This window comes from Dermacentor albipictus, chromosome 10 (genome assembly GCF_038994185.2).
Source record: "Dermacentor albipictus isolate Rhodes 1998 colony chromosome 10, USDA_Dalb.pri_finalv2, whole genome shotgun sequence".
Taxonomy (NCBI): domain Eukaryota; kingdom Metazoa; phylum Arthropoda; class Arachnida; order Ixodida; family Ixodidae; genus Dermacentor; species Dermacentor albipictus.
In genome coordinates this window covers 63,886,334-63,908,830 of record NC_091830.1, presented here as the reverse complement: position 1 = coordinate 63,908,830, position 22,497 = coordinate 63,886,334, and the positions used below count along the sequence as shown (strand labels likewise).

At 44.0% G+C, this 22,497-nt stretch overlaps 2 protein-coding genes across 5 annotated transcripts in view; both read right to left on the bottom strand.

Annotated features, from left to right (window-relative positions):
- Window positions 1–18,099, bottom strand: part of LOC135904191 (uncharacterized) — a 38,249-nt gene extending 20,150 nt beyond the window's left edge. The window contains exon 1 of one of the 3 annotated variants that reach the window (XM_070527902.1): window positions 17,985–18,099. Coding sequence is in view for 1 of the 3 variants with exons in the window: in XM_070527900.1 (XP_070384001.1) it covers window positions 582–606 (25 nt within the window). In the remaining 2 variants the exon portion in view is untranslated. Of the gene's footprint in view, window positions 1–581; window positions 622–17,984 lie in introns of those variants that run through there. The other 2 variants (XM_065434827.2, XM_070527900.1) reach the window with 2 other exon arrangements.
- LOC135904190 (uncharacterized) overlaps window positions 17,299–22,497 on the bottom strand; it is a 37,560-nt gene continuing 32,361 nt past the window's right edge. For both annotated transcript variants that reach the window (XM_065434823.2, XM_065434824.2), the window contains exon 7: window positions 17,299–18,137. In XM_065434823.2, the coding sequence (XP_065290895.1) occupies window positions 17,747–18,137 (391 nt within the window). In that variant the 3' untranslated portion in view covers window positions 17,299–17,746. The remainder of the gene's footprint in view (window positions 18,138–22,497) is intronic.

The window sequence follows — 22,497 nt, the reverse complement described above, 5'->3', positions numbered from 1 at the left end:
AGCTAGGTCACATCTTTTAAAGACGGCCTGCAGCCACATTCAATGCAATGCAGTGAGAACTGACGATCTTTAGGTCGTTTTTGAAGTTTGTTCGAGTGCTCGCGCATGCGGTCATTCATGCACCGCCCCGTTTGGCCAATATAGAAACGCTTGCATGACTGGGGAATCTTATACACCACACAGTCACAGCAGTCAGTAACCAGCCTGTGGCTGCGCAATTTTTTTACAACTTTTTTTGTTGTTCTTGGTTACCAGATTGACTGCACGCAAGCGTTTTTATACCAGCTGCATTTATAGGAAGCAGTGCTGAAAGGTTTTGGGCAAGGGAAAGGGGAATAACGGAATGCTGGTTCTAAAACAGCGAGAGAGAAAACGGTGTTTTCTCTCTTCGAGATCATATCTCAACGCCATGGTCTCGGAACCGGATCAACTCTTTAAAGCCAACTTCAACGAAATTATCAACCAAGTAAAAAGCCCAATTTCAGATAACCAAGACATCCAGTAGCCTGTGTGAAAAAGTTTACGCTTAAAATACAGGTCAATATGTCACAAAGAACTCTCAAAACTAAAGTTTTTCATACCGAAACTGTGAATAAACGCCGCCATTATCGCCCGGCGGAAGTTAAGCACAGTAAAGACTGCAGAAAAACAGCATCCGTGCTGTCTGGTTTCCTTCCTTGTATGCAGTTCCGGTCTATCAGCGAACAGGTCCCGCACGTCGTCTTGCCACAGAGTTATTATACTTTGATAGCTGCTTCGTGAGCGGTGATAGCCTAGTTGCGTGCCCGCGAATTTCTTTTCTTTTGAAGTATTCTCCGAGTCCAACCTCTTTTCTCCAGTAAAACTCTTGCTTGGCCTAGTTGGTTCATGCTTGAATGAGTGAAGAGCAAGGTGCCATAGACCGGGACAGAAGAAGAACACAAACGACAGGACCGGTGCCTCTTTCCTCTATCTGGTTGCCTACGTTCATTATCAGGGCCTCGGTGCGTTCTACCTCCGCTCGAAGAAGAGCGCATTGGAACCTGGCCAAGCTAAAGGTTCGGTATAGTAAGGCTTAACGCAGACGCGATCAACGCGTGGCGCAGTTATACTACATTGGTGAAAATTGGATGCTCTACATTCTTTTGTGTATGGCGCAGGAATAGAACATGTCCTAATACAAACCACAGCAGCTGGAGCAAGGTGCATCGCGTGCTAGCTTGGCCGACCAGCAGCAGGCTGTTCGAGTTCATTGAAGCAAGCATGCTGTGTTTGGCCCTTCGGCATATAATGGAGCGCTCGCTCGGCCCGCACTTGCCCGGTACAGATGAGGCAACACACTGACCGTGACGCTGCTGCGGATTACGTTTGATGCTTAAGGTAAAGCTTTAGCGATCTTCGTGCCTCCGGCATCACGTATCCGACTTCACCGGCAACCTCCTGACTCGCTGGTAGCGCCAGACTGGTCGACGGAAAAAACCGATCTGATAACTACCGTCTTCTGCAGTAAAGCATTATAAGTACCTGAGGCTTGGCACGCCCAGCTAGAGGGGCCATGTTCCAAGTGTACAGTAAACTCATGGCTTACGAAAGCGGTTCTACTTAAATTGAGGACGCCGCAACGAGCTATCGAATAAAGAATGATAGGTGTAATGTTAAGGGATAAGAAAAGAGCAGATTAGGTGAGGGAACAAACGCGAGTTAATGATATCTTACTTGATATCAAGAAAAAGAAATGGGCATGGGCAGGACACGTAATGAGGAGGGAAGATAATCGATGGTCATTAAGAGTTACCGAATGGATTTCAAGGGAAGGGAAGCGTAGCAGAGGGCGTCAGAAAGTTAAGTGGGCGGATGAGATTAAGAAGTTTGCAGTGACAACATGGCCACAATTAGTACATGACCGGGGTAGTTGGAGAACTATGGGAGAGGCCTTTGCCCTGCAGTGGGAATAACCAGGCAGATGATGATGACGATGATGATGAAACTCACGGCTAAAACCACTCACGGCCACACAGGCCGGACTACGGCCGTTATACAGATTCGCCCATTTTGCTCTGGTAGCATTGCATTCTTGCATTTATTGCCGCCGCATTTACACCATGGCCACCGCGTCACATTCTCCTCCGTGACAAATGCAGCACGCGGTTCTTCCCGCTTCTGGTGCTAATAGCGTCAGAAAGGTTTTTGTTCGTCTACTTTGACACGTCCGTTGTAGAGACGCACCAACTATTTTGAAGATGGCGCACCACCGGAAATGAGTGCTGGAGATTATCACCCCTGAATACCATTTACCTTGCAACGGTACCTTTGGTTTTCATGCGCCATCGCGCCATGTGGTACTTATAGTCATCCCGAAGAAGCGTCTGCTAAGAAAATCTTTATAGGTAAGTCACTGTGCTTGCTTGCTTGCTTGGTCCACACTTTTGGCGCTTACCCTCTACGGGGGATAGGCCGAACCGGCGGTTGAAGGTGAAAGAGAAGGGGAGAGAGGAAAACCTAAAGGGAAAAGTAAATTAGGGTTACATATACCGTTCATGTTAATTAGGGAGTAGATTTACGTGGTAGATACAGAAATAAAACAAACATTTCTAATTTTAAATAAAGAGCAACTTTTGTGTGCTTTTTTGGGTGGTATTAGTATAATTTCGAAGACACAACCAATGACTTATTCATGTATGAAATTATTGATTTGCAGATTTATTTGGAGAAACATTTAATTAGCGAAAGTGTTCCAGTGGATAAAGTCCAAATAAGAAGACCCCCAGGTTTCGAAATGAAAATTCTACTTTCTTCCTGTGATTTCTAAATCGACGGCATACTATTGTAAAGCGATACATGTTTTCTGGGTCGTGGCAGGTAGGACACCGAGGGGACAGTGCCAGACCAGACTTGTATGGGTAAAAATTTGCTGGTGGAATGCGGCATTGTAATATCCATATAGAGTTTTCTCATTTACGTGCGGGACACCCATTATTCCTCCATGAAAAGGACAATCAAGAAATTCCAGCGTTTCGACTTTCAGTTTTGTGCAATCGTGGAAAAAAGAAAACTTTCTAAACCTAGTCGCATCGACATAAGCCGAACTAGTCATAACTGACATAACAGGTCTATCAAGGGACATCCGTGCAAGTGTGTCTCCCATTTCATTTAAGAATATACCACGATGGCCTGGAAGCCATAGGAACTTCATGAGGCTTATGTTTGAGGGGATTAGTCATAATAATGCATTGGTTGCAATAGTGTTTGAAAATGAAGTGAGTGATGTGCATACTGACAGTGAATCAGCCACTATAACTGCTGTAGGATAGTTTGAAGGATATTTTGGATGAGCTAAGATAACGGCTGATAGTTCGGCAAAAAATATGGACCTGAAATCTGGAAGGCGCAATGCATATGACTAGGAGAGATTCTCGGAGAAAATGCCCACACCCTCTTTGGCATGATTCATTGATGCAGCAGTCGCGATCACATAATCTATTGCCAATTGTGTTATATGGCCTTTTAGCTTGACGCATATTCATGTAGGGGGAGGAGTTTAGCAATTGTTGGAAATATGATCATAAAGTTTAATCTTTATATTAGGCAAGGGTCATCGTCATCATCAGCGTCGTTACGTCCACTGCATGGCAAAGGCCTTTCTTATACTTCTACAACTGCCCCAATCATTGCTAATGGTGGCCATATTGTCCCTGAAAACTTAATCTCATCCGCCCAGCTTACTTTCTGCCGCCCCCTGCTACACTTCCTTTTATTTGAAATCCAGTCTGTAACGCTTAATAACCATCGGTTATCTTCCCTCCTAATTACATGTCCTGCCCATGCTAATTTGGTTTTCTTGATTTCTACTAACATCTCATTATCTAGCGTTTATTCCCTCACCCAGTCTGCCCTTATCCCTTAACGTTACACTCATCGTTCTTCTTTCTATAGCTCGTTGCGTCGTTCTCAATTTAAGCAGAACCCTCTCCGTAAGCCTTCAGGTTTCTTCCCCGTACGTGAGTACTGCTAAGACACAGCTGTTATACATTTTCCTCTTGAGGGATAATGGCAACCTGCGGTTCATGATCTGACAATGCCTGCCAATCGCACCCCAGCCCACTCTTATTCGTCTGATTATATTATTACTCTCATGACCAGATCCGTGGTCAATACCTGCCCTAAGTATGTACATGTATTCCTTGACCACTTCCAGTGCCTCGCTACCTTTTGTAAACTGCTGTTCGCTTCCAAAACTGTTAAACATTACTTTAGTTTTCTGCGTATTAATTTTAAAACCCACCCTTCAGCTTTGCCTCTCCAGGTCAGTGAGCAGGCATTGCAATTGGTCCCCTCAGTTACTAAGCAAGGCAATATCACCAGCGAATCACAAGTTGCTTAGGTATTTTCCTTTAACTCTTATCCCCAATTGTTACCAATCCAGGTTTCTGAATACCTCCTGTAAACGCACTGTGCACTGTGAATAGCATTGGAGAAATCGTATGTCTCTGCCTGACGCATTTCAATATTAGGATTTTGTTGCTTTCTTTATGGAGGACTAAGGTAGCTGTGGATCCGTTATAGATATGTTTCAGTATCTTTACATACGGCTCGTCTACACCCTGATTTCGTAATGCATCCATGACTCTTGAGGTTTCTAATGAATCAAACGCCTTCTCGCAATCAATGAAAGCTATATTTAAGGGTTGGCTATATTCCGCACAATACTCTATCACCTGATTGATAGTGTGAATATTGTCCACTGTTGAGTAGCCTTTACGAAATCCTGCCTGGTCCTTTAGTTGACAAATGTCTAACGTGTTCCTGATTATATTTGCGATAACTTTAGTAAATATTTTGTACCAACGGACAGGTAACTGATCCGTCTATAATTTTTGAAGTCTTTGGCGTCCCCTTTCTTATAGGTTGGGATTATGTTAACGTTCTTCCAAGATCCCAGTACGCTCGAGGTCATGAGGCATTGCGTATGCAAGGTGGCCTGTTTTTCTATAACAATCTGCCCACCATCCTTCAACAAATCTGCTGTTACCTGATCCTACCCAGCTACCTTCCCCCTTTGCATAGCTCCCAAGGCTTTGTTTACTTCTTTCGGCGTTACTTTTGTGATTTCAAGTTCCTCTAGAATATTCTCTTTGCCATTGTAGTCGTGGGTGCCACTGGTACTGTATAAATTTCGATAGAGCTCCTCAGCCACTTGAACTATCTCATCCATATTAGTGACGATAGTGCCCGCTCTGTCTCTTAACGCATACTTCTGATTGTTGCCTATTACTAGTTTCTTCTTGACTGCTTTTAGGCTGCCACTGTTCCGGAGAGCATGTTCAATTCTATCCATATTATACTTCCTTATGTCAGCTGTCTTACGCTTGTTAATTAATTTGGAAGGTTCTGCCAGCTCTATATTTACTGTAGGGTTAGAGGCTTTTAATACATTGGTGTTTCTTAACCAGATCTTTCGCCTCCTGCGATAGCTTACCAGTATTCTTTCTAACGGAGTTACCACCGACTTCTATTGCGCACTACTTAATGATTCCCATAAGATTGACGTTCATTGCTTCAACACTAACGTCCTCTTCCTGAGTTAAAGCCGAATACCTGTTGTGTAGCTTGATGCGGACTTCCTCTATTTCCCTCTTACCGCTAACTCATTGATCGGCTTCTTTTGTACCACTTTCTTCCATTCCCTCCTCAGGTCTAGGCCAATTCAAGTTTTTACCATCCTATGATCACATCCGCGCACGTTGCCGATCACGTCCCCATCTTGTATGATACCAGAGTTAGCTCAGAGTATAACGTGTATTTCATTTTAGTCTCGCGATTCGGGCTCCTCCGCGTCCACTTTCGTCTATCCCGCTTGTGGAAGAAGCTATTTATTATCCGCACATTATTCTGTTCTGCCAACTCTAATAATAACTCTCCTGTACCATTGCAAGGGCCTATCCCATATTCCCCCACTGACTTGTCTTCAGCCTGCGTCTTGCCTACGCTGGAATTGAAATCGCCCATCAGCATAGTGTATTTTCTTTTGACTTTACCCATCGCCGATTCCACGTCTTCATTGAAATTTTCGACTTCCTGGTCCTGACTGCAAGACCTGCCACCATCTCTTTAATGCTATAGAATTCCTGTATGTTATCCTACATATTAATCAGGAATCCGACTGCTAGTTCTCATCTCTATGCTAAGCCCCGGTAGCACAGGACGTGCCCACTTTTTAGCACTGTGTTTGCTTCTTTTGCCCTAACTTCAATGAGCCTTATTATATTCCATTTACTGCCCTAGAATTCCTCCAATAGGACTGCTAGACCCGCCTCACTGGACAACGTTCTAGCGTTTAACGTTGCCAGGTTCAGATACCAATGGCGGCCTGTTTGAACTCAAGGATTCTTAGCACTCTCTGCTGCGTCACAGGTCTGACCGCCACGTGGTCAGTTGTTTCGCAACTGCTGGGGACTGAGGGCCGAGGTTTGATTGTTGTATTCATACAACAAGCGTATGGCAAGGGTATGGCTACCAAATTATCTCCACTTTATGAACGTTTAGTGGATGTAGCTGAGCTCGTAGAGACAAAACCTGGGGTATATGTAAGCGGGACGAATGCCTATAGAAAAATGCGCTCATTTCACGAATTAAAGGTAATTGTGGTCGTCTCAAATGAGAATCATTAGTGTTTAAATACGTGTTTACAGTACGAATGCGAAATTGGCAGGGAAGAGTAAGCAGTCGCGCTTCCTAATGTAAAACAGTGTTCGCTGCAAATTTTGGTAAACCAAGACAATTTTGGAGTGCGGGCTTAGCAGAAAATAGTGCGCCCCCAAATTCCAGTATCGGTCAAACGTACAAGCGATCAATCATTATTTGGGCGGTTCGTTTTCGGATTATATATATATATATATATATATATATATATATATATATATATATATATATATATATATATATATATATATATATATATATATCAGTAAATCGCGCGGTTAAAAATCGGGTGCTGTTCTTTCGAACACATAAAGAGAGAGAAATTGTTTTTTTCCTGAAACCGTTCCATATAACGGGTCTCTGCGATTAAAATATTCAGATGTACTATTTACTACACACAGTTTGTGTATCAGGAAATATCGCGGGCTTGCTAATTCTAACACGTTCAAAGAGACGTTTCTTTTCTAGCAAATAGTCTCCGAAATTTGGTGTTTGTTTGGAAATGAATCAGCAATGATGACAGTCAAAGCATTGATAATTTCTAAAGAAATCAGACATTTTATTCATGAAAAGCTGGTCATCGATTTTTACACACTCTTGTTTACCAATATTATCATCTGCATGCGCAACATTTCAGTCTCCATTTGAGACATGTCTGGTTCTTGAACGTATCTCAGCTCGAAGAAAATTCTCTCGATGTCACAGCTTCCATTAGCTAGACACAACAATATCAGTTCTGCATTTGCCAGCTTAGGGTACCAAGCGATAGGCATGCCAATACTCGACAGGTGATTTCGACAACTGCTTTGGGGCTTGCTTCGAGCGAGCTCTGGCTTAACTCGTCGGGAATGGCATCTATACCGTCGGTTACTGGCATGAACAGAGGTCGGTAGTGATCATATGACTTCCCCAAGAGACGCTTCTGAAATGGATCCGGGACGGCTCCCAACTTTCACAAAGTTAGCTCGTTTTTGTGTATGTCTGAGACGTTACGTCCAAAAGTGTAGTGTCATCATGTGGTGAGTTTCGTGCAGAACTTTCACAAGAAGTTTTTACTAATATGGCACTGCCCTTGGGTAGCAGACAATACAGCTCTGGCCTAATCACTTTTACCGATCCGCGTGGAAAGCTCGCTGACAATCTGATGCAGCTTGACGTTTACCAGGAGATCAAAGCTGCGCATCAGAAATTTTCCGCTTTCAAGTGTTTTCTGGGCGTGTAAAAGGAGGCTGAGTGCGCCTCTCATCAGCATTGCCTTTGCATAAACAACTTCTTTCTCAGAAACTATCGCTGGAATAGCTTCTTTGCTGCTATCATCATTCATTAGAATTATCATTAGAAGCACAAATTTCGGTGCGCTTTTGGTAAAGCTCGTTAGCGTGCCTAAATTACGCTCCAAACTTGATCACTACGGATTGAGCTGTTGACATGCATGGCAAAGAAATGGACTGGTCAAAACTCACATGAATCAGGTGTGCCAAACCTCTCACATGCAAGACTTGGATAACTTGATCTTGACAGACTTTTGTACCATTTTTCGCGTATACTTCGCCGAGTCTGTGGCTACAGCCATGTCTTTCCTCGTCTTGCCGACAGTCAGGAAAGCCTGGCTGATTACGCTGGGCACCACGTAGACGTTCGAAGCATTTACTCTGTCGACATACCTCTACATCGACGCACGAACTCAGAGACACGAACCATTTCTACCACTTCTTCCCTATCTTGCAGTTCGCTTCTCTCCTCTCGCATGAATACCCCCACCTGATTCACTGACAAGTTCTAAAATGGGGACTCAGCCAAATTTTTCAAACAGGACCCGTGGTGAGGGCATAGTGTTGCCCACAAGCCTTCGAAAACTCTGTATACTTTTTGCAATGTAATGGGAAAGATGGAATCGCAGCAGCCCCGTAATTTCTATTGATTTTCCACATGGGGACGTCGTACATGAGTGACTCAGCTTCGCTGGCCAAGACAGTAGGATTGAGTGAATACTAGAAAATGCTAACCAAATTTACGCGCTTTTCTTTGCTATGCCTCATGCACACGGTTTAACTTTGTCCCTGCTTGCAGTACTGTCAATATTGCATTCTCTGTTCCGCAGTGGCCAAACAATAAAAAATGGTTCGCTATAGCCACTATGGTAGCAATTCCGAATTGCACAGTGTCATCAGCTCACGTAACGAAGACGACAACGTTCTGACGCAGATAACATAGAGTAGCGCTCGCCACTAACAGCCAATTCTGCAAGTGGAAAGTTAACGAGGGCGCTCCTCAACGTCAGCGGTTTTTGAGCACATAGAATCACGTGCACAGTCAGTTGCAGCCACCGCTCATTGCTTAAAGTTTCGGATTCGCCTTTTAATGTAACGCTCTGACTGGTCATAATTAACGATTATATCCTGAATCATTCCTCACGTAGAATCTATATAACTTTCTTTTGCCGATTATGAGACACAAACACTCAGAGCGTAAAAGTCGAAATAAAAGTTTGCTTCAGTGGTCCTTTATCCTGACGCCGCATTAGCGAACAGAAAAAATGAGATTACTTTTAAACAGGCCGCAGGAACGTGCTTTAGAGATTTAAAGTAAAGAGATGTAAAATGAGTCAAGCGATGTTCATTGAGGAGTCGAACGCATAAGAAACTAAACTTCCCCGCAACTGTTGTCGTAAATACATGTAAAACAAAAGTGAAAAAATTTTGACAGAGAACACCGATACACACTCGCAAGTTTGTACAAATTCATATCGCATACGTTTACTACATCGGCACCCACTCCTGCAGAGGTAGGACACGTGTCAGCTATCACGCAACAACAGTGCTGGACAAATAGTGCAAAATTTTGCGCTCCTCCCCGACTCCAAGAACAGTGGTGCCCATGTATGCATTTCACATCAGTTCAAAAATTATTTTGCACAATTTACAGCTGTGTTTACGTGAAAAACGAGCCGTACACGATATGTTCATGGCACATAGCTACAATGGCACAGAACCATTGCGCATACCCACAACAGCGAATGCACCAGCAGCAACATATTTGGTGGAATGTGACCTTGAAATCCTCGACGACGGCAGTGTACACGGTAATATTGCAGTGATGCCGTGACGTAGTTTACACACTAGCTCAAAGTATTTGTGGGCGTAAAGTTTTATGTTTAATGCTATGGCAAAACATAATATAACAGGGGCAGTGTTACTAGAGAGAAAATTAGATTGCACAAAACTACGACATTTCCCTCGTGGAGTCAATTTTAGCACTCGTTCATTTATTAGGCTTGTAGTCTGTTGTTTCAATAACTAACGCTTGTTGCAACTAATAAAGGGTTGTTGGAGTATCATACTTGTCTTTAAAAAGCAGCGCTGCAAAGTTTAACACACAGATGAAAACAGCACGCACGAAGCTTCTTACGTGCTATTCTCGTCAATGTGTTCAACTTTGCAGTGCTGCTTTTTAAACATAAGTGTTCTTTCACGCGTCCATAATTTTCGTGAGTACCTTGCCCGATAATTGCTGCTGAGGTTAAGTGTGCCTTAAGAGCTACCGAGCCGAAGAGCTCCTTTATAGTCTACTTGCTAAACCACTTGCACTCAACTGCCACAATTCCAAGCTCGAACGTGGGCACGTTGCTATGTTTCTATTTATGACGATCGCCATCTCCTTTATTCATATAGTGGCAACTTGCTGTTCTAAATCATTGATATTACATATCAATGATGTTTACTTGTTAATAATGTAACCTGATCAGGTGTGTATCATAAAGGTAAGACGGTTACCAAATTTATGTGCTCGGATTACAAATGACCGGTTTTATAGTCAAAGACTCGTTTTAGTGACAGGGCGAACAGCTGTCTTTTCATTCATACCGGAACCTCATTGAGCAGCACCGAACGTTGTCAACACTGCGAGAAGAGCAAACTTACAATGCGTAATGAATCGACAAAGACGGAGAACGGCTAGACCTGCGCCCTCTTGTTCTGCTTTCATCAAAGAAATGAAAGCGAGTTTTATACGGCGTGAACAGGAAAAAGAAATTTTCAAAGCATGCCAGAATGCATACGAGCATTGTACCATACATGACCAGGTTCTACCAGAATCTGGTACCAGCCCTGGTAAAGAGCTCGCGTTTCGACAAAGTGCAACCTTATACAATCCTGGCCGGCCATTAGAGGGAAGATCGTTTGAACTTGAGGCCAGGGTCGGGGCCAACTTGTTTTAGCGAAAGACCATGTGCGGAGCCGTATAATTAGCATTATCGATACCAGCTTCGCGCCCATGACCACTGTATGACGAATACGGTATATTCGCTTGCTCTAGAGCAGGCAGTCATCCGGAAACAATTTCTCAGTGGCATTTTGATAGCATTTGCACTATACTCTCTTAACCAGTAAGTATCTAAGGAAACGTGTGATAGATACTAGCCTCGAAAGAAAATGTTGTAAGCAATGCCAAGTGATAATGGATAAGGGTACAAAATACATTTTGTACCAGTTTATTTTTAAATGAATATGCACCAAACAAGCATTTTCTGTGGATATAATTGTCTAAGACAGGGTAACTTGAAACGCTTAGTTATGAATAAATGAGTGTCATATGATCAGCTTTCGTGAAGCTGGTAGAAGACGGGGGGTGAGGAAGGGCTCAGAGGAGAGAAATTGTGCAAGGTGCTCAGGACAGTGCGCTGGTCAACTCTATGACGGTAAAGAGCGGCTTCCGGGTGGGCGGGGTGCTCGAGAGGCCTCCGAGGACAACGAGTGAGCCAAGGTTTTATGAGTGACGTCCTTTTTTATGACTTTGAAAACTTTTCATGCTTCTAAAATAAAACTTTCAGCCGTGAGCGCGAAGGTCTCAATCAATAAATATTGCTGAAAGAGTTTCGTGAGGCAACACTTTTACTTGTGAATACATAAAGTACAGATTTTCGCACGCTGTCGCAGATCACATTTACAGCATCAGCACGAAACGTCTTGTTTACATCACACTTTTACACTCCACACCTAGTCAATATGAGCACTTCAGATTTATATGCCATCTGCAATCACATCTTGGGACTGAACAAAAATCCCGGTTTCAATAGTAGATAAGCAAAACGAGAACAAGGTAAAAGCAGGAGCCGACATTTCGACAAGTGTACTTGTTTTTTTCAAAGAGCTTGGGTTTTACTTGCGAAAACTACGATCTCATTATGAAGCACGCCGTAGTGGAGGACTGGGGACCTTTTCATCACCTGGTGTTCTTTAACGTACACCTAAATCTAAGTATACGGGTATTTTCGCATTTTACCCCCCATCAAAATAGGGCCACCATGGCCGGGATTTTAACACGCGAGGCTATGCTTAGTTCTCAAAACAGCCGCCACTGAGCAACCACGGTGGGTAGACGCACTTAGACCTACCTTATCAGTGTTGAGCGCCCAGCGAAAGCGCAGCAAATATTCGAATTATTTAGAACGTTTTGCTTTCTAGATTAGAAAGGTTGTTGGTTGGATTAGAAAGGAAGAGAAATATTGTCCGCAGTAAAAAAAGGAGTTGTGCGTATTTAGTGCGCATTAACACTGATAACTTGACGCAGCCTTTCATTTGAAGCCACATGTTTAGTGTACCTTGACAAATGACATCCTTGAGTAATGTCTCGACATTTTGATATTTTAAATACTGTACAAACAAAATCGTCAGCTTCATTCTTGACAGGGACGTTTTTATTGTACAAGACACGATATACTAACCGAATAACATTTTCATAAAATCACTCAATATGAGCACCTTATTTCCCTGGTTACACTGATATGGTTTATGTCAGAAATGGCGGGAAAAACTGAGCTGCAAACATATATAATACATCGCACACCCTTTTCAAACACACAAACATCATATAATTCACACAGTGAAGCTCTATTCCCTGTGAAAAACATTGAGACGGATGCGCCATCTATGAGAACCAATTCTTTCTGCGCATAACGTAAATTCCTTAACTAGTTCGCTCTTGACCTGCATGTACGAACACCCATTACTGTGGCTCATCAATCAGGTTTACTTATTTCAGAGTTATTTTTCAACCTTCCGATAGAATTCAGAGCAAAAGCTGTAATACAGTGGTAAGTTTCTTCAGCCCACAGTCACTTTCTGTGAAGCACGATGGACTTAAGGAAATAAAACATTCTATTAGCTTTAAAAAGCTGCAGGACACGCACCTTTTATTCTTTTACGGCATGAAGAGAAATCAAGGAGAAATGAAGCGCACCGATAAAGATAGCAAGGCAAATTCAATGGGAGAAAAATAATTGTCCACAATCGTCAATGTATTAAAAGCAGATAGATCTAGTAAAAAATTCCAAAATGAAGACTATACACGCAAAAATGACATCGAATGCTATTTTAGAAGAGTTGACCATTGGCCTAGTTGGTCGTCCACATTTGAAGTAATAACTTAGCGCGAACAAAAACACGGAAACACGAAAGACGGACAAGGACAGACGCTGTTTAATGGAAGGAAGGATAGTGCATATAGATGTCGTCTTGTCACGCATGCACCTACCAAGCAGAAGAGAAACAGGTACATGCACATCAAAGGCGGTTGCGCAAGAAGGTAAATTCGGCATCTAGTAATGTGATAGAAGGCTCACTTACACACCTATCCCTATTCTTCTTGATAAAGAAGGCCTGAAGAGGGAGCCTTGAAGAGACGACGTCGCTCCTGCCCAGAATAGCAGTCGCAGAAAATCGAGCGTCACAATCACACGTGCTAACCTGAGCCAGCAAATGTGCGCCCTTATCCTCCTTTTGATTTAGTTTTTGCGCATGTTCCCTTAAATGGTCATTCACACAACGCTCGGTTTGTGCAATGTAGAGCTGCTCACAAGGGTGCAAAGGAATTGCATAAACAACCCCTTTGGAGCACTCGGGAAAGGTCTTCTCCTGCCTCGTGCGGCAGCCCCGCCTGCTCTCACAGCAAACTCGAGAACACAGCTTCGAAAGCTTGCTGGGCGCAGAAAAAAATAGCGCCTGTCCTTGTCGATCTTTCTTGTTTCCGTGTTTTTATTCGCGCTAAATTACTACTTCAGACATAGAATGCGACGTAAGATTTCCTTGCAATGAAAAACAGCACCTGGAGCAAACGAAACCATTTGAACAAATGCAATCACGCTCGCCTTTATTGGCCTCTATGTAATGAAAGTCGAAGTTTGTGGATGCCTAAAAATTAAAATGAACACAACACACACAACACACACAACACAAACACAACACACACACAAAACACAAACACAACACACAAACACAACACAACACACACACACAACACACAAACACAACACAACACACACAACACACAAACAACACAACACATACAACACACACACACACACACAACACACACACACACACACAACACAACACACACAACACAACACACACAACACACACACCACACACACACATGTGAACTCGTAGGAGCGCTCAATGACTTCATTCAAATATCCGTGTAGCTGCTTTAGTTAAGCATCAGTCAAGAGGGACATCATTGCAACGTGAAGTTAGCATACTGGAGTTATTTTAGCTTAATACCATTACGAGTTAGCTTTTTCGTAGTGCCCATTGTCCTGCGTGTAAGTCGCCCATTTTCTTTTTGATGCCGCAACACCAGCGACCCTTCCTTACAGCGTAGTCTCTCCACTATACGATCAAATTGCGGCATCAGTGAGGTGGAAATCCCAGCCATACGAGTATTAAAATACGTCTACTTTTTCATTGTCTAAAATCAGGCGTTGGGTACTCTGCTCATGGAAAGACCTGAACTACTCCAATGACGCTTCTGTGTTTAGATTTGACAGTGTTTCGATCAGCTATCAAAGCATATTGAAACATCGACATTCTTAGACGCAGTTTCGCTTTAAACAAGCCGTCACTGTGTCAACGCACCTGCAGAAACACGATTACACATAACGAATGTTTGATATTTAGTGGCTCAAGGGCCAGTTCACAGTGGACTGTGGGTTCTGTGGAGGTAATGTGATGTGGCTGTAAAGGGGCCTAAAAGGGTTGACGTAAATTACATGAAATCCACGTGCATTAAAATTATGAGAATGACTATTGACGTTTACTATGAACATTAAAATGCATTGAGAATTAATGATGCAATATGTCTAGAGATATAAGACTGTCTAGAGCACTACTGCCTCACTGGGGCTCTTGAAATCCAAGGGATTAGAGGCATGTGTTAATAAGAAAATTATCGTTGCGGCACCCTCTGGATACAGGACGCGCTACGAAATGAATGGGCTTGGAACATTTAGCACGCCATATTTCAAGAAAGCGAGTACTGCTTTGGTCTTTAAAAGGGTTTCTTCACCGAGAAACATAGCCGGGTGCAGAAGGACACAATGGCAGTATGTAAAAGGAAAATGTTTCCTCCTTTCTCTTTCGGCTTCCCGGCATTCCAGGAAGACGTAAAGGACGGTCAGCCGGTCGCCACGTCTATCATAGGTTGGAGGCTCGTTACCGGTGAAGATGAGTGCCAAATGTGTGTACTATTCTTCGCCTAGTGAGTGGCACATCTGTTCTTCGTGTTTTCGTAGATGGGTGCCGGAAACCTAACTTCTGCTGTGAAACTTATGAAGCTTCACAGCCGGCTGTGAAGCTTATTAAGTGAAGGTTATTATTCGTTTTAGTGTCCCACAATCGTTGTCAGCGGCTTCACAGTTTGTTTCTTAGGAAAGACTTCATGCCTGTGGAAGGGACAGCAGGAGAACGAATACCATGCGATGCCATTGATTTGGCGATCTCGTCGGCAACCACATTACCCTTGATTCCTCTACGGCCAGGAACCCAGCATATTACTACATGTCTAAGGGATAAATATATGTTGCCTAAAAGTGAGTAAAGTTTATTCAAGACACGATTCCTGTACTTTTGTAGAGAACTGAGTGCTTTTACAAGACTTAACGAGCCTGTTAAAATGATTACTCTGTCAAGTTTGTTTCTTTATATGTTTTACTGCAGTCAGCACTGCATAGGCTTCTGCAGTGAAGATATTTGTCAGTGGGTTTAACACGTCAGATTCAGAAAAAGAGGGACAAAGAGCAGCATAAGATACGCCAACATGCGATTTTCATGCGTCTGTGTAGAATTCGCTGCAGGAGTACTTCGATTGTAGTTCATGGAGTGCATAGCGATTTAGAGGTCAGGAGCGTGCTTTCTGACCTCTGCAAAAAATATGTGATAGTCTATCACCTGCCACTTCCAGGGCCGTAATAGATCAGCCGGAACCATTAGGCTATGTTCGAGTAATGGGACATCCATTACTTTGCTAATTTCTCTTACACGCAGTGAAAAAGGCAACCTCATGGAGGCTCTATTACAAAAAATGTTTTATACGTCAAGTCCTTAACGCTTATGAAACAAGGATGTTCCGTATTAGAGCTCACCTTCAGAAAATAGGTAAAGCTGGTGTATGTTCTCTAAAACTGGAGTAACCACTGATCCACTTCTGCGTATAGACTTTCGACAGGACTTGTTCTAAATGCGCCAGTGGCCAGGCGGACACCAAGATGGTGAACGGGGTCTAACATCTCTAGCGCACTCGGGGCGGCAGAGTGATTAACCACTGCGCCATAGTGCAGTCGTGATCGAACTATGCTCCTGCAAAGATTCAGTAAAGACTTCCTGTCGCTACCCCATGTTGTGTGGGAAAGAATTTAAGTACGTTCATTGTTTTTAGACAGCTGGCTTTAAGACATTTTATGTGTGAAATGAAACTGAGCCTGGAGTCAAGGTTAATACCTAGAAATTTATGCTCTTTGTTGACAGAAACTTTTTGTCCACCTAGTTCTACACATGGATATGGGACCAGGCCTCTTTTTCTTGTGAAGAGAACACAAGAACTTTTGTGGGGGTTGAGTTTAAATCTATTTTGGTATGCCCACTTGGAGACCTTGTTAAGGGCCTGCTGTACCTGTCTTTCGCAGACCTGTCTTTCGCAGAAAGGGAGATATTTCGTACTTGCTTATCTGATTTTTCTGAGTGAATGACATGGTACCGTGGCAAGTTCGGCATTTGACGTCCAAACAGCTGGAAAACATCTTCGGGGCGCCCTCTTTTCTGAAGGCGATCGGGAAGGGCAGGAAAGGAACTAGCCATAGACAAATTTCATTTTTGGCAATAGCGCCAGCTACCCACCGCGGAGCCCTACAAGGGGACGCTACAGGGACTGTAAAAACAGGTCCTGTAAACGCCAGCTCTACGTTATCACTATAACCAAATATGACATAACCTAGTTTGGCTATTCACATAAGGTTAAGCCTTGCTGCCTGGAAAAATTGGAAGTAAGCGGAAGCTAGGAGAAGACAGGAAAGATGAAAAGGGAGAGAAAGACGAAGGCTGTAGGGAGAGAGAGACAGGAAAAGGCAACTACCGAATTCCCGCGTGTGGGTCTGTCCGGGGGTGCTGTCTAGGTGAAGCAGAGGCCAAAGAGGTGTGTTGCCTCCGCCGGAGGGCCTTAAGGATACGAACACCCGGAATGAGCTCAACCCCCAGTCTCCCCCTCTCCCCGGACATGGCTAAGCCGCGCACAGCTACACGCGGGAAGGTCCAATCCTCGTGTGCTCGGGTACGTGGTGTTGCGACACACCAAACGCCTGCTCAAGCCGACACCCTTGCGGGGACAATTACACATAAGCGCATGGCATATATTCACGAGTGTTTTCATCTGCAATCGAATGATTACTCTCTGTTACGCTAGGCACGCCTTTGCTTCAAGTAAGCGGCTGGACTGATTTCGATAGCACTGTTAGCCCTGTCACAAACAAAAATGTGTTTTAAAATGTGGATAGTGTCCCTAGATTTTCGCATGCCTCTAACGCAAGAGAAACGTAGGTTTGTCAGTGCATAAAAGATGCCCACTTGCAACAAACATTACGTTGCTGACGTATCTGCTCTCAGGCCCATTCTTAGATCAGCTGTTAGTGTCATACAACGACGAGATCAGCGTCCTTTACGTTTGTCAGAAATTGCCGGTTACCTTCCAAAATATTTTGCAACTCGTCTAAACCCTCTTGTGATTCTCAAATCTACTGACGCTAATCTTCGTCACGCATGCAAACTATTGAAAGCACGTGAATATCATAAGTACCATGCATTGCAGGGTGCGTAACACTAACGGTGTACGGCACCAAGTCACCTGTCGAACATGTCAGCTCGCGAAGGGCGCTGAGTGTCGGTATTATGCTTGTCTCAACACCTGTCGTTGTGCTTACGCCACGCTCGTTGGCGCACTGGCACTGCAGGAAGTGGGCGTAGGTGGCGTCGACCTCGTACCTCAGTCTCCGAACTCCAGTGCAAGAGTGGTGCGTCAGGTTCAGCGAGATTTGTCGAGGCTCGCATGGGCCACTGCCTGTGTTGCTGAGGTATATTAAGATCTGGCGCAGAAAGGGCATGTCCCTGAGAGCGTCGAAAATTCGTGCCAGGTTTCTGAAATGGAGATAAAACAAGCAATTTTTCTACGCGCTTGATGTTATGACTGAAATGTAACAAGGAGATTAGGCGTCAGCAATTAAGCAGGGAACAATATAAAAAAAATTATGGGGTTTTACGTGCCGAAACCACTCTCTGATTATGAGGCACGCCGTAGTTGGGCACTCCGGAAATTTCGACCACCCGGGATTCTTTAACGTGCGCCTAAATCTAAGTACACTGGTGTGTTCGCATTCCGGGCCCATCGAAATGCGGTCGCGGAGGCCGGGATTCGATTTCGTCAGCTCATGCTTAGAGGAACAACATAAATAATACATTGTTTCAAACAACAGCCGCATCACTGTAAAACATTCACATTAGTACTTGAGAGATAACAAAGTTCAAAGTCCAACAAACTTTCTTATTCAACCGCAGCAACTTACCCGTGCTATTATTAGGCAGCGAAGATATTTCCTTGCACACATCATGTGTAATCGTCATCATCATCATCATCATCATCATCATCATAAACAACAACAACATCAGCCTGGTTACGCCAACTGCAGGGCAAAGGCCTCTCCCATGCTTCTCCAACTACCCCGGTAATGTACTAATTGTGGCCATGTTGTCCCAGCAAACTTCTAAATCTCATCCGCCCATCTAAGTTTCTGCTGGCCCCTGCTACGCCTTCCTTCCTTTAGAATCCAGTCCGTAACCCTTAATGACCATCGGTTATCTTCCCTCCTCATTACATGTATTGCCTTGATTTTAACTAAGGTGTCATTAACTCAAATTTATTCCCTCACCCAATCTGCTATTTTCTGATCCCTTAACATTACACCTGTCATTCCTCTTTCCATAGTTCGTTGCGTCGTTCTCAATTTAAGTAGAACCCTTATCGTAAGCCTCCAGCTTTCTGCCCCGTGCGTGAGTATTGGTAAGACACAGCTGTTATACACTTTTCTGTTGAGGGATAATGGCAACCTGCTGTTCATGATCTGAAAATGCCTGCCAAACGCACCCCAGCCCATTCTTATTCTTCTGATTATTTCAGTCTCATGATCTAGATCCACAGTCGCTACCTGTCCGAAGTAGATGTATTCCCTTACCACTTCCAGTGCCTCGCCACCTATCGTAAACTGATGTTCCCTTCCGAGACTGTTAAACATTACCTTAGTTTTCTGCAGATTAATTTTTAGACCCACCCTTCTGCTTTGCCTTTCTAGGTCAGTGAGCATGTATTGCTCACTGGCCATGATTGTTTATGTGTAAAAGAATGGTCAAATACACGGACAATAAATTTATAGGGACTAAAAGCCATAATATTGTGAACCTCCTAAAGAGTGAAAAGGTGCAACAGCGATTTCAAACGAGCGCTCAAGACGATTCAAATATGAAGCCAAGTGCTACTTTTTTCTATACATAGCGACCCGATTTTTGTGTGTATGTTGTTTTGGCAGTCTTCCTAAGTGGGTCTATGTTATTCAAAAGCCCGCAGACTTCACGAAACGACTGACGCCGACAGTGGTGCGATTACTAGTGAATCAATGTAGCGATGCTCCGTATTGCTACCGTGGAAACCCACCTCCGACAGGCGCTTCTAGCAGGACACTACTCTCGCGCTTCCATAAGGAAATACCTTGCTAAGAAGCAGCGCTGCCGCGAAGTCCTCACAAATTTCTTGACGACGCCGCCGCCGAGATGAAATCGGTGGCACGCCCGCTATTACGCGCCACGTACTGCAGCCGCACTCGCTTCACGCTTCTCTTTCAGGGAGTATTCGGACGCCCGCTATGCGCCTATTTCATGATGGTGGGAGCCTCTCAAAGGATACATTTCATCGTGTGCTAAGGTCGCTGCCAAATTTATCGCCAAAAAAGTGATGTCGAGTACAAAAATGACGGTCCGCCAGGAGGCCACCAAAAGAAGCCAAAGTACCCGCTATCGAAATGCTATGCTAGTAAACAGTATTTTGAAGAAGTTCGGCAACCAGCTGCCAAAAAAATATGGTATGTATGATCGGTACACTAAATACCTTTACCCGATAGTTAACGAGCATTCCTAATTGCAAAAATTGCAAAAACATTTTTTTCCTTCTTCGAGGAAGAAGACATTTACTCGGAGTTTTTTTATACGAGATGGCGCTACAAAGGTCGTGCCATGGTCCTACAGAAATTGTTTTCGGCATTTCGTGCGACCTAATATTTTGATATCATGTTAGCCTTGGCAAAAGGAAACCTGAATTTCAAGATGTGGACAATGTCCGAACTATTTGCTTTACTTCTAGCGCAACATGAGAGGTATTGTTCAGTACATCAAACATGCCCATTTTAAGCACAATAACGTCGCCAATGAGCATGTTTTCAGGGAATTTCTCAGGGAAACAGTGGGCATAATATGTAAGCATTATTTATTTTTCCTGCATGCTGCTCGCTCATGGTTTCCAGCTGCAGGCAGTAAAAGAGCGAATCATTAGCCAATGACAAGGGCGATCGTTAGATTATTCTCAGGAAAATGCGCGTTGAAATCTGAAGCGATGATGAAAACGCAGCACAATAATAGAGACACCATAAATTCTTTTCCTTGGAAATCCGCAAAACATCAAACGCGCCCCCATTCTTGAAAACACATAACTGATACCAAAGTATCTGTCTACCCCTCCAACCTCATTAAGCATTCTGGACGCATGGCGATGACCGTGACTACATTACTACTTTTCTGAAGACCAAAGGTGTTACAAGGTACACAAAGTCTCACGTAAACCTCGTCGCCGAATCGACTGACCTGCATTTAGAACACTTGTGGGGGAAACATGTAAAAATCATGCTATTTGAAAGATGGATAATAAGATCAGACGGCCTATTCAAGAATTGTCGAGCAAATTTCAGCTATTACCTTGAATTGTAGAGTTCGATTAGCAATTACAGCGACTAGGAGCCTACTGACGAAAAGCCGAAACCAAGTATCGGCGTACCAAATGAATCCTAGATTTCGGGGTGGGTAAATGCACTCAGAAGACGATTCAGTGGCTTGACATATTCAAGGCCCATCACCGAAAATAATTATGACAATTCCCGGATCCACGTAAGCGGCTTTCACAAGTCTCGATCTGTGTACTAGACATCGGACGCCTCCTCAGCAGTGCAGTGGGACCCTTTCAGGACCCTTGCTATTCTTAAGTGATGTCGCTAAATCGACGCTGGAGAAGATTTCTGGGCAAGGCTGTAAGGCAGATAGTTCTTCTCTGCTACACTTTTTCCAGTTGTTACACTTTGTTCGCGACATGTACAAGTAAATATTCTGCTTTCTATGAGAGATTAGGAGGTTTCGCTAACTGCGTACCAGCACTCGTCATGTCTAGAACTTGATGGAGTCACATATGTTACACTTCGTAGTCTGGGCCCGAATTCTCGAGATTGTATTCTCAACTTTTAAAAGAAAACATGGCAAGTAGGGCTAGTTCCTCAAAATGGAAGTAATGCCACCTTGTTCTACATTTAACGCCTGGCAAGTCTCCATTGGGTTCCACATTGTACTGAACAGCTACACTTGCCAGTGACATTGGGAAAGCCATGAAGAGTGGGGCAATTAAGTGCCTTCAACTATGCCTGTCTTCCAGCGTGGTCGAGCAAGACAGATTGTGATGCATCTCGTGACGCAGTTGCAACGTCAGGTGCTCCTTAAACAACTATCCGAGGTGCTAGTTCTGGACCTCTGGGAGCATACGACAACGTGACTCATGAGGACACACCGGACACTTTTGAAACTATAGGGATTGGTGGTCACACTTAAAATTCAGTATGCACATACATGTTTGTAGGTTCTTTGTCGTGTCTGAAATAGAGGAACATTTTAACAGCGCAGCTGCTTAAGCTTTCGTTCTGCCATGGGGCGTTACCCGAAAAGTCAGCTCAGCAGTGTGCTACGTCGCGTGCCCTAGTAACCAACTACGAGAGCATCGAACTGCATAACCTCCTCGCACCCTATGCACATAGGACGGAGTCGTTAAGTCACAGGTGACTAAAAGCTCGGAACAGCCGACCCGATGGCACACCTCTCGCCTCCTTTCGTCCATGCATAGGTGATGCTGCTATGGGAAGGCTGAAGAAACTCCAGACGCCCGAAGAAGTAGTGGCTACAAAGGAAGAGCACCGTACTGCTAAGCGAATAGCGAAGCCTCCTTGCCGGCCTCAGCCGGAACACACCGCCGAAGCTGCGGCTGAGAAGAGGCGATGCCGAGTCGAGGATTGAAAGTTTCCGCCTGGGGAGCGCAACAGTCTGCGCCTGAACGGTCAACGTCGCCGACAAATCTATCCCGGCCTGCGACTACTCGAAAGCTTCCAGGGTCAAGCTAACTGAAAGACGGGGAGTGCGAACG